This window comes from Vanacampus margaritifer, chromosome 8 (assembly GCF_051991255.1).
Source record: "Vanacampus margaritifer isolate UIUO_Vmar chromosome 8, RoL_Vmar_1.0, whole genome shotgun sequence".
NCBI classification, from domain to species: domain Eukaryota; kingdom Metazoa; phylum Chordata; class Actinopteri; order Syngnathiformes; family Syngnathidae; genus Vanacampus; species Vanacampus margaritifer.
The window spans coordinates 14,230,168-14,247,536 of NC_135439.1; the positions used below are offsets into that span (position 1 = coordinate 14,230,168).

General features: G+C 36.9%; 1 protein-coding gene across 1 annotated transcript; it reads left to right on the top strand.

Annotated features, from left to right (window-relative positions):
* The first annotated feature begins 3,948 nt into the window (after nucleotides 1-3,948).
* LOC144056942 (lumican) lies at nucleotides 3,949-9,323 on the top strand. Its single transcript, XM_077574098.1, has 5 exons — nucleotides 3,949-4,037; nucleotides 5,425-5,753; nucleotides 5,819-6,143; nucleotides 6,233-6,550; nucleotides 9,172-9,323. The coding sequence occupies exons 1-5, from the start codon at nucleotides 3,986-3,988 to the stop codon at nucleotides 9,321-9,323; spliced, it is 1,176 nt and encodes a 391-aa protein (XP_077430224.1). The 5' UTR covers nucleotides 3,949-3,985.
* Nucleotides 9,324-17,369: the final 8,046 nt, after the last annotated feature.

Consider the following 17,369-nt stretch of genomic DNA (forward strand, 5'->3'; position numbering starts at 1 on the left):
GTTAAATGCCATAAAACCAGGTTATATTTGTTGTACATATGTAAGTTATCGTTGCATTTTGTTGCACTGAACCAGAAAAATCTGAATGAAACATTTCAAAGTTTGAGGTGCAACAGTACAGCGGTAGTGTCCCACTCAAGTCTGCCTTCTATTGTCAAGGTGCCCTTGAGCAAGGTCCCCAAAGCCCACCTATCGGAGCAGCACTCTTTGTGCACCCCTTTCACTCTCTCCTTGCAGGACTGCCTGTGTTGCTTCTCTGTGTAGTGTGCAACACAAATATCTCGCTGTCGTTGCACGTCTCCTCTGTCTCTCCATTCCATCGCAATCCAACCAGATTGAGGCAGATGGCTAGCCCACACCATCAAGTTCGATGTTTTTTTTCCCCTGAGAGTGAGTTTGAGAATGTCTTGTGTGAACTGGCACAAAAACACGTTCAATCCATTTTGAAGACGAGTCTGTTGGTTTCATCTACAAAGTAATACTGGCAAGATGACAGAGCTCAATGAAACAATAAAGAATTTCTCATTTCCAAACAATATCCTAAAAATTCTCGACAATAATATGTTCTATGCAGCCATTTTTATCAATATCAGAAGGCGGCCATTTTGTCGCTTGCTGTCAAGTGGAAATGATATCACAGTTGCTCAGGTAACAGCTAATCACAGCTCAGCTTAAGAAAACAGGTGAGCTGTGATTGGTCGTTGCCTGAGCCCTGAGCAACTGTGATGTCATCTTCAGTTGATAACAAGTGGCAAAATGGCCGCCCCCTGAGATGGATAAAAACGGCTGGATTTTGCTGCATAACTCGTAATGTATATTAAGCAGAATGAAATGTTTAGACTAGTTAGGTCACATAACATTTCATTGTCAAGAAATGCTTAACGTTGACTTCCCCTTTAATATGTGCATCATGGCACAATGGCTTTTGCTAGTAGTACTACATCACAACAACCACAAATCCTGGTCATTCCTTAATCCCCAAAAATAAAAAATGAAGTCAAGATTATTGTGAGACATATATTATTGATGTTTATGATGTTAAATGATTATTTGAAGAAGAAGGGGTGGGGGGTGCGGGGTGCGGGGTGGGGGGATCAATCCTTTTAAAAGTAACATGAAGCAGCACCCAGCCCGAGGTGCAGGAAACAACATCAAGTACACAATGGAAAGCAGATGTCTGCAAGTCACAAATGGAATGGACGTTACATCACACAGAATTTTTCACACATATTGATGGAGGTTTATATGGATGGCATTGTTCTGTTGTAAATTGTTTGAATAACTTAAAATCAGCTGTGGTACTGTAGTGTAAAAAGAAAGATCATCTTATACACCAAATCCATGTTGAGGAACACCATGCATAATTGAAGTCCTACAACAAAAAAACACCACGGTAACAATTTATTCCGCCTCCATTTATTATAAATGTACTTCTTTTTCTTTTGTTTCTAAATGTCATGGATTTAGAAAGTTTGTGAGAAAGAAACATTGCCCCCTTCTGTCAATTCTGGGAAGTGCCGTTGACAAGAGTGTCAGATGCGTATGACACAATCAGAGCGAAAATGTCCGGTTGGCATTGCGTGACTAATAGGAGGTGAAGTACACTGTGTAACTGCGACTGGTACCACAATTTCAAGGCCGGGGCAACTGTCTTCTTTTGGAAATGGGAATATGGTCACCCTGGTATATGTCTTAAATACGGTAAAAGGATACACAAAACATACCGTTTGAGTTATTAATGGCATTTTTTTGTTTATTTGCATTGTAGCTCTTACAGTGTGTTCACACAAAGGAAAGTTTAATAAAAGTTGTGAACCATTAGTTGGAGAGACCACCTTTATTCCAACCAAGGATGGTACAAAATGTTATAGAGCATATACATTTTATTTATTTAACATTATTACATTACATTATTTATAAGTAATTATAAAGTGTGTACAAAAGGTCTTTTTTCTCAGCTGATTTGTCCCTGCCTTGTCTTAAAATGACATTCTTACAACCTCAATGTACCATATATATGCTAAAAAATAATTGTGAGTGGCAATGTTATAAATTTACATTGAATACTATTATTAATATAGCAATACACAGCATTTAAACTTGACACAATGAGTAAAATATTACACAATGTACTTTAAATAGAAATTTATGTAATTATGGCGTGCGGAGAGTTTATTAACCTTAATGTAACAAATGAATTAAATAGCAAATTATCACATTATGGTAATTAAATGTGACCTTTCACAAAATGTCAGACAAAAGTGTATGGAAATTGCGGGCGAACAAATTACGCAACTCATCACACCTGAGCCACAACTAGAGGTTGCACAATTTACTAGAGGTTACACAATTTCCTCACGTTCTGTTATTCTTTTTTTTTTTTTTGCTCATGTTTTTATTTTTATGAAATTAACATGAATGGTCTAATGGAAAACTTAACCATAAAGTTGCTGTCCATCTCTTTATATGGCCTCCATTGTATGCTAAATTGAAGTCTGCAAATGTGACACTATATAAAAATTTGACATATAAAATTGTTTAGTTTATCTGAATTTCTATTCGAAGTAAAAAAAAATAAAAAATAAAATAAAATAAATATATATACTGTATATATATATTATTTTTTTTTCGTGTATGTTTTTTTTTTTTGGTAAGAGCACTGTATAAGCAAGAGTAAATTATTCCACCCAGTCCCAGTCCATATTGTAGAGATTTAAATTTAAATTACGGGCCTCATGTAGCTAAATAGTTAGTGGAAATATTAGAAACTACAGATGATGGTTTTATAATGGATTATATGATTGTTACAAATTCGGTGACAAATTCTGTTAATATTTGGAGGAAATCTACAAACAAAACATGAGATCAAGTGAGGAAAGTCGAGCGACATCCACACAGAGCTCCAGGCAGCTTTCTTCTCTTCAATACAACAAAATTAGAGCTAAAAGATTGTCCTTTCTGTTTAAAAAATCAAACCATTAATTGGTTTTTAATTCCCCCAAAGTCAATCAAGGAAATTCAGCTGGATGGACTGCGGTTTGACGCCACTCAAATATGTTTACAAATGAATCTTAACTTCACAAATATTTGACAGTTTGTTTAAATGAATAAAATGCAAAATGCCAATTTAAAACTCTGGTTGGCATTTAAAATTACTGAGAAATTAAATGGTAAAAATTTTTAATTTTACAAAAAAATCTTTGTTAATTGACTAATGTTTTTTAAAAAAATTTTTTAAGTAAGGTAGAATACGTTTCTGTTATTTCACTGTGTTTTTGGCGCCCCAGCTGCCGGAAAATTACAGGATTTTTTTAGAATTTTTTTTGAATTTTTTTTTTTTTTACAGTGCACTGCAAACTATAACCAAAATACTAAACATATTGTTAAATTACCGGTAATACCTCTGCCTGATTGATTGTGATTGTGCAGGGGTAGCTACCGTGTCAGCATTACACCGTCGACACTTAAAAAGCTGAGAACCTAATTGAGCATGTGATTTATTATGATTGTATGATTGTACAGGATGGCACACTTGCAATATTTCTTATTGTTCTCAACCATTTCACCATAATCCTCCTTCATATTTGGGAGAAAAGTCTGGAATCATTTTGCTCGCACAAAAACACACACACACAGAATGGTCTGTTTGGATCCCCAGGTACTCTGCGGAAGGCCTAAAGGCAATACCCCACCCCCAACACACACACACACACACACACACACACACACACTGAAGTTGTAGTGCGTGCACACAGAGATGCACGTGCACGAGGCCATGTGCATGTGCATGTGTGTTTCTATGTTACACGCGACACGTTTACTCCAAATGTTATTGACTTGGTAATTAGCAAGAGGAGAGCATGAAGGAAGTCTGGGATGGCGCCAGTGTTTGAGGAAGAGGAATGCATCAGAGAGCGAGTAAACATAGCATGAAAATTCTCACACTCTTTCACACACACGCAAAAGACTTCAGTGTCCCTGCAGGATGCCGAGCGCTTCATTTGGAAATTTAATCAAAATTTCGCCTGCACATGAAGGTAAATTTACGGTCTTCTTCGGGTGTGCAATTTTTGGGCAAAGTTTTATACTGAACGTGCTTGTAAAGACCTGCCAAACTGGAAATGTGACAATTTAATCAGTGTCTGCCTGCATTTGTTTGGAGAGTAATTAGCTCGGAGTAAGTAACTAACGTCAGCCTTTACTTGAATTTTGGCTTGAGCTATATTTTGACATAGCATGAGTGTCACTTGCACAACTTGACACTGCACACGTGCTTATGTAGACAAACCTCTTGAGGATGCAAACCTCTCTGACTTGTTATTGTTATGGAAAGTTTATTTATATATATATATATATATATATATATATTAAGGGTGGGAATCTTTGAATGTCTCACGATTCAATACCGTTTTTTGGGTCTGCGATTCGATTCAGAATCGATTTTCGATTAAGAACTATTTTTTTATTCAAACTGATTTGATTGATAATAAAATTTTGCTTCAATCTATAGATGTGCAAGGAATTTTAATGATCTACTCCAGTCTGACTCGCTAATGCTTATTAGCGTGCTACTCGCGGCACTTTTATCACACAAAAGAACGGCTCCACGCTGAAAAAAAAACTAATTTTTATTGGAATAACTTGATCGTGACTTTTTTCTTCTACTCTCTAATGTGGCTACGACTTAACAGTCTATTAGACCGCGTGGAAACCACACTGCCCCTAAGTGGCTAAACCGGGTAAATCATGAACAGCGCTCCAAATAAAGGCACACACAGACAAAGGCAAGACAGTATAAAATAATTTAAATAAAATTGATTTTGGGACATTTAAAATGCATTCTGAATCGTACTAAATGAGAATTGTGATTCTTATGCCCCTAATATGTATATATATAAACTTAGTACCGGTGAATAGTTGTTGTTGGGTTTTTTTTTTTTGGGGGGGGGGGGGGGGGGCAATTCCATTTTGGTGGACTATTATTTTTCACTGTTGCACTCTACTTGCATTAACACACGAAGTGGTGACCTATTAGAACCTGCACATTATTCATGCGCATTAGCACCACCTACAGGACTGGAGTGGAACAGTATCACGCCAATGCAGGCCATGTAATAATGCTTGTTCATCAAACTTACATTTTTGGGTGGTTTGACCTTGGTGGAGGTCTAGTGAGCACTACTATAGTTAAATAAATGAATAAAAATTAATTTGTGTTGTGTTTTGATTTTGATTTTTTTTTTAAGTGTACAGTGGTATAATAGCATAAAATTGTTGGAATGGCAGTTATAGCTTTATTAATGCAATTAACAAAGTTTTATACTTTAAATAAAGACAAAACACACAATCTGATCTGTAGGCTGCCTCCAATTAGCCAAATGACAAACTCCAAATTTGAGTTGTAAGGATTTTCTTTCCACGCAGGCGCCCGCCGATGCCATCTTGTCTCCATGGGTGTGCTGTGCTGTTTGCCGGTGCTGTCGTGTGTTTTTGCCGTGGCCTCGACAACCACCCTGGCTGACATAGACTACGGCGGCGTTCCCTTATGGATCGACCGTTTGCTGGGCGAGCCCAGCGTGCTGAGCTTGCGGGGCCGCTTAGACGCAGCTTGGTACCGAGCCAACAACCCCCAGGCCTGCCCGCAACAGTGTGACTGCCCCATTCAGTGGCCCACGGCGCTGTACTGTGACCACAGAGGCCTGGCAGATGTCCCGGAGCACCTACCAGCTGCAACGCAGTACCTGTTTCTGCAGGTAGGGAAATACTTTTTTTTTTTTTTAAGTTTCAGCACGTCACATTTCTTTTACTTCTTCGGCAGAGCAACAACATATCCTCCCTCACTGCCTCGTTTCTGGCAAACATTACCGGACTGCACTGGCTCATTCTGGACCACAACCGTTTGAAAAGTGACCAGCTGGACCAGGGTATCCTGCAAAACCAGACCCAACTAACTTATCTTTTTGCCAACCACAACCAGCTGAGCTCAATGCCCAGTAATCTGCCAGATGGTCTCAAGCAGCTCCGCCTGGCCCATAACCAAATCAGCAGAATCGAGCCCGAGGCGCTCAGGAACTTGAAGAACTTGACACTGCTGCTTCTGCAGGGAAACCTTTTAAAAACCATCAAAGAAGGAGAGCTTCGAGGTTCTTTATTTTATTAGCTGGCATTTCAGCTATTTTGGTTAGCTGAGAGTTCAAAATATAACCATTGAGCATGTTTACATGTCTTTCAGGTCTTATTAATCTGAACTTGTTGGACCTCAGTGGGAATTCCTTCTCATCAGTCCCCAGACATTTACCGACCTCCGTGCAGCAGCTCTATCTGTCCAATAACTCCCTGACAGGACTCGATGAGGACAGTTTCGGGGGACTCGTCAACCTCCAGTACCTTCGTTTAAGCCACTGCTTCCTGAAAAGTGGCAACATCCAACCACAGGCCTTCAATCTCTCGACCCTGGTGGAACTGGACTTGTCCTACAACAAATGTACGCGCATCCCCACAGTCCCCACCACCTTGCAGCACCTCTACTTGGAAGCCAACGAGATACAAGGTGAGCTGTGCATAAACACATCATGGAAAGTCTTTGAAGTCCTAAAGAATTATAACCTAATGATTATAAGTAACTTAAGTTAGAAATACCATAGTTGTACAAGTGTAGGTCCGGTATCAGCATCTTTTACTGTCAAAAGAGCCATTTTCACATAACACATAACAAAAAAACAACAAACAAACAAACAAACAAACAAACAAAATATCTTGTCTGGAGCCAAGCACAAAATCTTTGAAAATTATGAAGAATGAATGTAATGTAATTTTTCAGACTTCGTTTTTGATACATTTATTGACTTTTCTGTCTTTCTGTCAAATTTCTGACATTTTTGGTAATTTTATGAACATATTATGATAATTTTCTGCCTTTTATAGCTATTTTTTTCACATTTGTTTCTGCCTTGCTATATATTTTCTGACATTTTTTGGCAATTTGGTAGAAATTTTATGGTAATGTTGGGGATTTTTTTTCTTTTGTTTTTGGACATTTTCTTTTCTGCCTATTTTAATAAATTGTATGACTTTTTTTTGTTTGGCAATTCCAAAGTAATTTCGTCTTCTTGTTTTTTTTTTTTTTTTTATAATTACTTTATAGTTACTTTTTGAATGTTTTCTTTTCTGCCATTTTTTTAAATACATGTTCTGACTTTTTTGTGGCAATTTTTGTGTACATTATTTGGTCATTTTAGCGTTTTTTTTCTTTTGTTTTTGGACATTTTATAGTTACTTTTGAACATTTTCTTTTCTGCCTTTTTAATGAATTTTCTGACCTTTATTTTTTGGGGGGCGATTCCAAGCATTTTATGGTAATTTTCTGGCATTCTTCTTCTTAATATTTTTTTTAAACATACTTTATAGTTATTTTTTGAATGTTTTCTTTTCTGCCATTTTTTTAAATACATGTTCTGACTTTTTTGTGGCAATTTTTGTGTACATTATTTGGTCATTTTAGCATTTTTTTTCTTTTGTTTTTGGACATTTTATAGTTACTTTTGAACATTTTCTTTTCTGCCTTTTTATTGAATTTTCTGACCTTTATTTTTTGGGGGGGGGCGATTCCAAACATTTTATGGTAATTTTCTGGCGTTCTTCTTCTTCATCATTTTTTTTAAACATACTTTATGGTTACTTTTTGAATGTTTTTTTTTCTGCCATTTTTTTAAATACATGTTCTGACTTTTTTGTGGCAATTTTTGTGTACATTATTTGGTCATTTTAGTGTTTTTTTTCTTTTGTTTTTGGACATTTTATAGTTACTTTTGAACATTTTCTTTTCTGCCTTTTTCATGAATTTTCTGACCTTTATTTTTTGGGGGGCGATTCCAAACATTTTATGGTAATTTTCTGGCATTCTTCTTCATATTTTTTTTTAAACATACTTTATGGTTACTTTTTGAATGTTTTCTTTTCTGCCATTTTTTAAAATACATGTTCTGACTTTTTTGTGGCAATTTTTTTGTACATTATTTGGTCATTTTAGCGTTTTTTTTCTTTTGTTTTTAGACATTTTATAGTTACTTTTGAACATTTTCTTTTCTGTCTTTTTCATGAATTTTCTGACCTTTATTTTTTGGGGGGCGATTCCAAACATTTTATGGTAATTTTCTGGCATTCTTCATCATTTTTTTTAAACATACTTTATGGTTACTTTTTTAAAATACATGTTCAGATTTTTTTGTGGCAATTTTTTGCACATGGTAATTTTCTGCTTTTCCTCTTCCTTTATGCAGAGGCAATCAGAGTAAGTGTAGCGACGTGTAAAATCGTCATTAAATAGTGTAAAGTTGATCTGTAAGAGATCTGCAAAACGAAATCCAGATTGCTCACAACTTGTAGCAGTAGTAATGTCTTTTATGGTTATGATTTATTATTATTTAAATAAGCAGCAGCTGATCAAGAAGATGCACTGACTTATATACATTATATACACATGATATAACCAGTAGCTAGAGACACATATGATATTGAATGCATGTCAACAAATGTAGGTGATGTGCAAATTAGATCAGCAAAGAGGACAGCAAGGCGAGGGGCTGCTGTATGATGAAGGAAAAAGAAGTTTGCAAAAGAAAAGGGAGATCGGTATGAAAACATCTGTGATGGTTTTAGACTAGAGGAAATCATGCCAGATGAGTGAGAAGCACATGCTGTTCTACTTTCTATTCTCCTCTTTCTCGATCTGCTCTCCATCATGCTGACGGACTGGATTTCAACGACAGTACCACTGAGCACACAATAAAGCCTTTTGTCACCATATTGGAAAGTAGCTCGGGCTCAAAGGCTGCGGTGGTGATGATAAGAATGTCTGCTTGTCTCCCAAAGCAGGAAGACAAACAGGCAGTTCCATAATGACACACACCGTAGTGGTTTGCTAACTAGTCGCACCAAAGCTCCTGGTCTGGGGCGAGAGCCGCGCTATGACTGAAATGAAGCGCTGCGGTTTTCACTGCCTCCGTTTTAACCACAGCACCTGTGAAGTGGAATAGAAAACACAGACTGGCTGAGAGGAAATGTTGCCTGAGTTCTTCCAATGAACACACAGTGCATAGCATGAAACCAAACCAAAGCGTTGTCACCGAGAATGCAGAATTGATCATTTAATAACAATGCGTTCTCTTTCAGAGTTCAACGTGACTAGTTTCTGCAGAGAAGTGGGACCGTTGACCTATTCCCGGTTGAAGATTCTGCGACTGGACGGCAACAAGATATCCTACCGGCATCTCCCCTCTGACTGGGTCTTCTGTCTGAGAGTCATTCAAAATATTTACATTTGATTGTGCAGAAAATGAAATAAACTCCTTAATATAGTCTTTCATCTGGCTCTGCAATGTATTATTCTGGCCTCCTGTTCTGACACCAAGTGTGACATGCTGTCTCATGTCTGTCTGAATGGAATAGAACATGTAGTGGTGTAGCAGAGATGACAGCATTGGCACCATGACAAACATTTAGGAATGGCAAGAGTCAGTAGCGCTCTCTGGGGAGACTGACTCACTCGCTTGGGCCAAAAGCCACAGCAGAGGTGAACGTCATCTGCAAATGTTGCAAACTCACTCTGAAGATTTTCGAGCATAAATGAAAAAAAAAAAAAACAGCAACAAAATAGTTAATAGTTAATTTTTCCCCCCACGGGGCCCCAAATACATTTTTATGGGCTCTTACATTCAACCGGCATATTTCAACATATATGTCAACAGATATTTTAACTGGTCACTACAGCTCTACACTCACTACTGTACACTTTCTACTGTACAATACAGTACAGTAGTACTGTATTGTACAGTAGAAATCTCAGTTTATGAATTTAACATTTTTCTAGACTTCGTTCACGCACTGAAACAATCACCGCAGGTAATGATTCCCATTGAAATGAATAGAAATGCAGTGAAACCATTCCAGCTTTAGAACAAATTTAATATTTACTTGAAGTTAAAATGCTTGAAAAGGAATCGAATTTATGCAAGCTAGCACAATCACCTGCAAGCTCTCATAAGGTGGCGAGACTTTCAACTCTTTCGGTTAGCTGGGACCTAGCTTGAGCCTGCTAGCTAGCTATTGTTAGCTTCCTGCTGCATCCACCCTGGCTTATGATGCTGTTGTTGTTGTTTTTGTCTCTTTGTTGTGTCGCCATAAAATTTTGATTTATTAGTAGGCCTACTATAATAGTAAAATGCGCAATGAGATCACACCAATCTAATGTTTAAAGATTATTTTCTTCTTTTTTTTTAAATTAATACTTTGAGACTTCGGACTGACACTGTTGGTAACAGTTTTAACTTTCTTTGGAGCCAGATTGAGGGATAAGCTACAGCAATAAGATAAAAAAATAAAAATAATAATAAAATTAAAAAAAATATATATATATATATATATTTTTTTTAAATAAAAAAAATTAAAAATTAAAAATTAAAAATTAAAAATTAAAAAAATACCTGCAATGTGTGACACAGCACCTGTGATGTTTGTGTGACAAAACAACAACAACTGAGCCTTTCGCTGGCCATACCATGGCTGCTCGTGAACTGAAAATAATGTGTGAAATAGTAACTCAAGGTCATTCTTTGAAAGCGTTATAGTATTTCTAAACAGCCTAGATTTTACTGTATCTGAATCATGCTATCATGCTGTGGGTGGGATCTTTTTGGTAAAAAAAAAACAAAAAAAAACTGAATGAACCCCACGGTTTGGTTATTAAAAGATCAACAGTCAAAAATGCTTACAAATTAAGTCTCAATGTCTTGTTTGTGTGTGCAATGGCTTCCTAACTTTTTACAATCATGGCATGGATGATTTAGTGTATGTAGCCTGCATGTGAACTTAAAAAATATACATGAAAAAAAAGGTTTGTCTAGTACCATCAATTCCACGCTTTTATTTATTTTTTTCTTCCTAATGTTTAAAATAACCGTTAATGCAACGGCTACAGCGATTATGATGACATACTGCCGCACTATTGTACGCACACAGACTTCTCATATAACAGAGTGCATTTTTCTTCTGTAGTTTCCAAGGGTATTATTACGTTTCTTTTGTACCCGTATTGCATCACTAGTGGTGCATTCGCCTGACTTCAGTTAAGCTCCACTCAGTTAAGCTCCACACAAAATATGTATTGAAATCCCCAATTCTGGATAAAAGACTGTATGTGTTGCAATATGTGTGACATAACTTTAGCATCTAATGACTCTTGCGCTCCCCGCAGGTCGGCTTTTAGCGGTGCGGTGCAGTGGTATAGACAAGCAGTCGCAAATTGAGACGCACACACCAATTACAAAGGAATAACACAGCAACGTAAAAAGTAGAGGTGGGAATCTTTAAATGTCTCACGATTCGATTCGATTCAGATTGTTGTGTGTTTCAGTTTCGATTCAGTATAGATTTTCGATTGAGGACGAGTTTTGATACAAAATGATTTGATTGACAATGATTTTTACTTCAATTTAAAGATGTTCAAGGAATCATAATGATCTACTCCAGTCTGACTCGCTAATGCTAATTAGCGCTCTACTCGCGGCACTTTAATCACTCAAAAGAACGGCTCCACGCTGCAAAAAAACAACAACTTTTATTGGAATAACTTGAGCTTGACTTTTTCCTTCTTCTGTCTAATGTGGCTACAACTTAACAGTGTATCAGACTGCGTGGAACCACACTGCCCCTAAGTGGCCAAATCGGGTACAACATGAACAGCGCTCCCAATAAAGGCACACACAAACAAAGGGAAGACAGTATTAAATAATTTTAATAAAATTCTGAAGTTTTACTCCAAAGTGACCAATTTGGATAAGGGTTATGGCAGCATACAGAAAAAAAGATCATATGTAATTGGATATCCTGTTATCGCAACCAGGCCTTGGCCAGTGCAGTGTGTAGTCCATCTTTCAGTGGTCCCACATAACCCTGGATTTTGTCACTGGTACATCTCCATCTTTCCAAAATCACCACTTCATTGCCGGTTAACTGATTGCAGATTCACTCTATCGCGGATTTTTACCCCCCAACCCATTTTCATTAGTGAGTAGGCTACCCCATAAAATTCTTTATTCATGCTGCTATTTTTGTCCTTTTTTGTAATATTTGAGTAAATGTAAACAGTTTCTTCCTTTAAAATCATGCCGTGTTGTTTGTGGTTCATTGTTTCCCAATAAGAATACCGGAGGACAAATTTTTTTGTTGCAGCGAGTAGGTAGGTGTGCAAGTTTCGTTTGTCAACTGTAATTTGTATGTGATTATCTAGTTCTGTTTAGTTTTGACTTAAGAGTGTTGGGAAAGTGGTAATTTAAGCTTTAGTGGAAACTGATACAGCCTTATGTGATCTTTTTCCTACTTGACTTACATCTGTTTAAAGTATCACAGAACTGTCAGGTCACTGTCAGGCCATGAGGTCCTCTCACAGTGCATTCATTAGTACAGGGGTATGAAACTTGTGACTCTGGAGCCACATGTGGCTCTTTAGTCCCTCTCTTGGGGTTCTCTGTGGAGGTCCCCCCCCCAAAAAAGATAGTATAAATCATTATTTTTTATTGATGTATTTTTTTTATATTAAAAAAATATTAAAATGAATTAATCATTAAATTAAATTAAATAAATATAAAAAAAATGTCAGTCCAATTTTTTTAAGTTGTCAGAAAAAGAGAGATGAAGGGTAAATTAAAAAGTTTTAACAAATACCTAAAAATTTCCAAAAACTGACCATAAAATGTCCGAAAAGGAAGAAGAAAAGCATAGAATTACCATAAAACATCCAGAATATTGCTAAAAATGTCAGAGAATTGAATTGAAAAAAAAAAGCAAAATAAAAATTTACAAAAATGGCAGAAAAGAATAAGTTCAAAAAGTAGCCATAAAATGTCCAAAAACAAAAGAAGAAATGCTGAAAATTATCTTAAAATCTCCACAAAATTGTCAAAAATCTCATAAAATTAATAGCAAAAAAAGCAGGAAAAAAATGTTTAAAGATTAAGAAGAAAGTTAGAAGAGAGGCAGAAAATGACCATATTATGACCATAAAAGTTCCAAAAATGTCAGAATTTTTTACAGAAATGTAGGATCGTCTAACAATGTATGAAAAATGAAATATGAAAAATTACAACAAAATATAGAAGAAAATGAATCTCTACGCATCGGATGTGATGCTGTTCTGATATTTTTGTGTTCTGGTGCAGCTCTAGCTCTTGGGCCCTCAGTACATGACTAGCACACTGTTTGGTTCATCACAATGTTCAAAAGTTTTGCCGCTCCAAACAGATTTTTGTTTATTTACTTGGCCTAAAATGGCTGTTTTGACATGAAAGGTTGCTGACCCCTGCATTTAGAACGTTACCTTGTCACCATGCACCATCGAAGCAATAATCACTGTTCTTGTGTCTGAGTCTTACACAGCACGATGAATAAAGCCACATCCATACTTTCCAGGTGACACCATGTCCTCTACAAACATTGCAAAGTGCTATTTAATGGTTTGAGCAGGCTCACGTTGTCTGGGCCAAGTCCTACATGAGGTACGAGTCTCATTTATCCTCTTGATTACATGACGGCAAAAGATGTTGAAGGAAACTCATCTACTGCAAAAACGAGTTTGGAAGAGTTACTTGACCTGTGTCACACTGTGCATCTGATACATTAAAAGCACATCTTGTCTGTTCCACTAAAATAAAAAACAAATGTCGACATCACATGTTAATAAGGGCACTTCAGAGAAGCTGGGAGATGGTCCAACTTTTCCCCACATGTTTTCTCTCTCTATTAGACTTGGTTTTAGTGCGTTCTCATTAAGTCATCTTAGTTCCGCAAAGCCAGACTACTGCTGCAAAAGGTTTTTGATGGAAGTTCCCGATCCAGTATCTGGCTGTGTTATACATCAATTGAAGGTGCTTCATTATTTAACTACTGTATAATTATCAATGACCTTTTAGGTGAAATCACCTAACATACAGTCGTGTAGTAGGAGGTCCAGGCAAGCTCGGTGCTATGAAGGTCACACTAAGTAGCTTGCAACGAGCTTCAGCTAGTTAGCTAGTGTGGCTAAACACGTTAGGTCAATAATCAACAAATAAGATCACTTGTGGCAACAATCTTTCTCACAAGGGGATTACTACGAGAAAAGATGGAGAAGTCATGCTAATTGCTAAGCTAACCAAAAACTGACGAGCAATGTTATGTAATATAAAGTTCGGCCCGCATTTTCATGCTAATTGGTAAGCTAACCAAAAACTGGCGAGCAATGTTATGTAATATAAAGTTCGGACCTCATTTTCATGCTAATTGCTAAGCTAACCAAAAACTGGCGAGCAATGTTATGTATTATAAAGCTCAGACCTCATTTTTCTTCTATTTGCTAAGCTAACCAAAAACTGACAAGTTATGTAATATAATATTCGGACCTCGTTTGGTTGCACAAGCGGATGCACCTGATAACAGATGTTTATATGTTTTATCAGTAACCTGGAATGACCAACAGATGCAGTAAAAATTCTTGGCTCCACCTTTACTAAAAGACAGCTTACGTTGTGAAATCCATCACACATTTTGTTCAGGTGAAAGAATGTCAGGGAAGCAGAGCTGCAAAAAGTTGAAAGCCACTATGAGCAGGTGGATATGGTACTGTTGGATTCTCTTCAGATCAGTACATATGGCCTATAAAAAAAACAATAAAAACTTATTTCTTCTGAAGTCTAAGACTTGTTGTCATGGGAATGACCTATCAAGACTTCTAAAAACTGAATAAATCTGTCCATTCTCCTTTGATGGAATGCATTTTGAAACCTGCAGTCAAAACAATCTGCATGCAGAGAAGCTCCTGTGGTGTCAGAGCAACAGTAAAAACTCATTGAAAGCTCACGAGGGTCATGTACTGACTGTATAACATACAGTACAAACGCCATGACCACAACCAAATACAAAGCTCTTTTGTCCACAAGTATTTGCAGTTTTATTAACACTGTTAACGCTTCCAGATGCTTCTTAGTGGCTCCTTGATTTGGAGCCAATTTGGTTCTGGAAAATGTTTGCAAAATTTAGCAGGCTAAGCAACTTTAAATACCGTTGACTAGGTAAATGTTGTTCTACCGCCATCATTACTCTCAGTGAAAGGAGCACGCAAAAAGTTATTGGCAACACCAAAAACGTTCTTTTTTCTACTTGTAGAAAAGTGTAAATTACAATGAGCATAAATGTGTGTAAACATTGAGAAACGTTCACATGGTGTTCCTATGGAACACATTATTTTCACCAACTTTAAAAGTTAAAACAGATGGCAAGTTCGGACACAATTTGAGCATTAGCAAGCAAGTGTTGTTTTTTTTCCTGGAGAAAAAGTTTTCTTGACTTTTAACATTCCTTCTCAAATCACCAACAATATTATTGGAGTGTGTGTGTGTGCTCACGTGTGCGTGCATGTGTGCACGTACGTGTGTGCGTATATGTTACCTTCCTGTCATACGATCAGGTCACCTTTTCCCATGACTTGCACAGTTGTTGAAGATTTGAATTAACTGGGGATTTAAAGATTGGGCTTCTGCTGGATTTTCCCTTTAGTAATGGTGTTTTACATAGAAACATGTTTAACAAGCCAGTCTAACACCTTACACCATTAAAAAAAAAAAAAAAAAAAGTTTTCTGACTAATCTTTTCATCCTGGAGATTTTAGAGGTCAAAACAAGGTGAAATGTGCGTGTGTATGTGTATTCCTTACGTATTTATTTGTTTACAAGAAAAAGAAACACTGATAATGCTGACTCAACTAGTCCATTATGCTAATTAGCACCTTTAGGGAATTTATATACACTGTAGCACAACCGGAACACATTTTAACTAAGGGAAAGGGCTTGAATAGATAAACCAGAAAATGTTGTCCCTACTCAGCTTATTGTACAATATTTGCTGTATAAAAGGCAACACAATTCTTTTCTTCTTCTTCTTCTTCTGGCAACAATTAAAAGTTGAACTGTCTTCAGAAACAGCTAACTTGAAACAATGCGCTTCGGACACATGTCACGGAACACAATAAGCCTCGCTCTGTCATCTGGTCTTCACTCAGTTTCCCGACATGTAGCTTTTTATGACAAGTCAGCTGTTAAAATGTAGAGATTAAAAGTCTGTATAAATACAGGTGACAATGCATGGAAAAGCTTTTTTTTCCCATCATTGTTGCTGTTGGGTGGATTTAACGAGCAAAAGAGTGAAGAGTGAAAAGGTAGATGAAATAAAACAAAAATCATCATCTATTAAAATTACTTTGTATTAAATATATCTCTACCAATAAAAGTATCAAACTAAACCACTGTGGTTGATGACTTAAAAAAAACAAAAAACATTTTTGATGTTGTGAAAAAGTTTGCTGGGAGGGTCACTTTGTCATGTCTGCCACCTACAGGACTGGAGTGTAAAAGTACTATGAGGCGGTCATGATTTTCTAATCGGAAGTTTTTTTTCTGGCTTTGGTGGAAGTCTGTTGAGTTCTACATTGTTTTTAAATTCATTCATGTCTTTATTGTTGTCTTTCTCTCCAGCTGATATAGTCGAATGGAGACCTGGAAACCGAAGAATAAAAAGCAAGCTAAGCAACAAATCGTATTCCATTTCATCAGACATAAATTTTCCTGTCATATTCCAGAAGACATATTACACTGGTATCAGCAGATAGTGATTTATGACAAACATGATTTTGTTTTTATGGTATTTTTTTGTGTGCAGTCAGTGACATTACTAAAAAGCTGAGAGTAAGTATTTTAACAGCCAATACTGTTGGCTCACAGACTTCAGAGACGTGGATTTTGGCCTGTTTTTGCTCGGCCAACTGGGTGTGGCATGAAAAAGACAAGAATGTTCACACACAGCTCACAGGATGTGATGTTGTCTCATTTCAATGTGTGCAACAACATTTCAGTACAATATAATCAATGATGGAGAGAATAAAACTTCTTGTCCTATTTCTCGTGCCCCAAATTCTACTCTAATCTTTAAATCACCAAATGCTCCTTTACACAAACCGCTCTGTAAATGACACAAAAGACTGTTATTCAATGTCTTATTAATGTACACATCATGCAATTTTGGACCAGAGCCCGAATCTGCCTCACTCACCATCTGTTTCAAAAACAGCTGCTTCAGTATGTAATAGCGAACAAAACCACTTTTAATGTTTCCTGCAGTAAAAGCAAGTGTGAGCCCTCAATAAATATCGCTCCTCTAGAATCAACAGGTAGAAGCTCAGTGCAAACATTCAGCCCTTTGTAGTCCATCCGTGTGGATTTGAGCACCGTGAGCCAGAAGACTTGCATTCCAGAGACCATGTGACACAGATTGCACACGCAGAAACA

What these genes read in the sequence shown, in the direction of transcription:
- LOC144056942 (XM_077574098.1), top strand. Translation starts at nt 3,986, where the DNA reads ATGCCGAGCGCTTCATTTGGAAATTTAATCAAAATTTCGCCTGCACAT. An exon ending in AATTTCGCCTGCACATGAAG is followed by an intron (nt 4,038 to 5,424) that starts GTAAATTTACGG and finishes CTTTCCACGCAG; the next exon opens with GCGCCCGCCGATGCCATCTT. An exon ending in CGCAGTACCTGTTTCTGCAG is followed by an intron (nt 5,754 to 5,818) that starts GTAGGGAAATAC and finishes CTTCTTCGGCAG; the next exon opens with AGCAACAACATATCCTCCCT.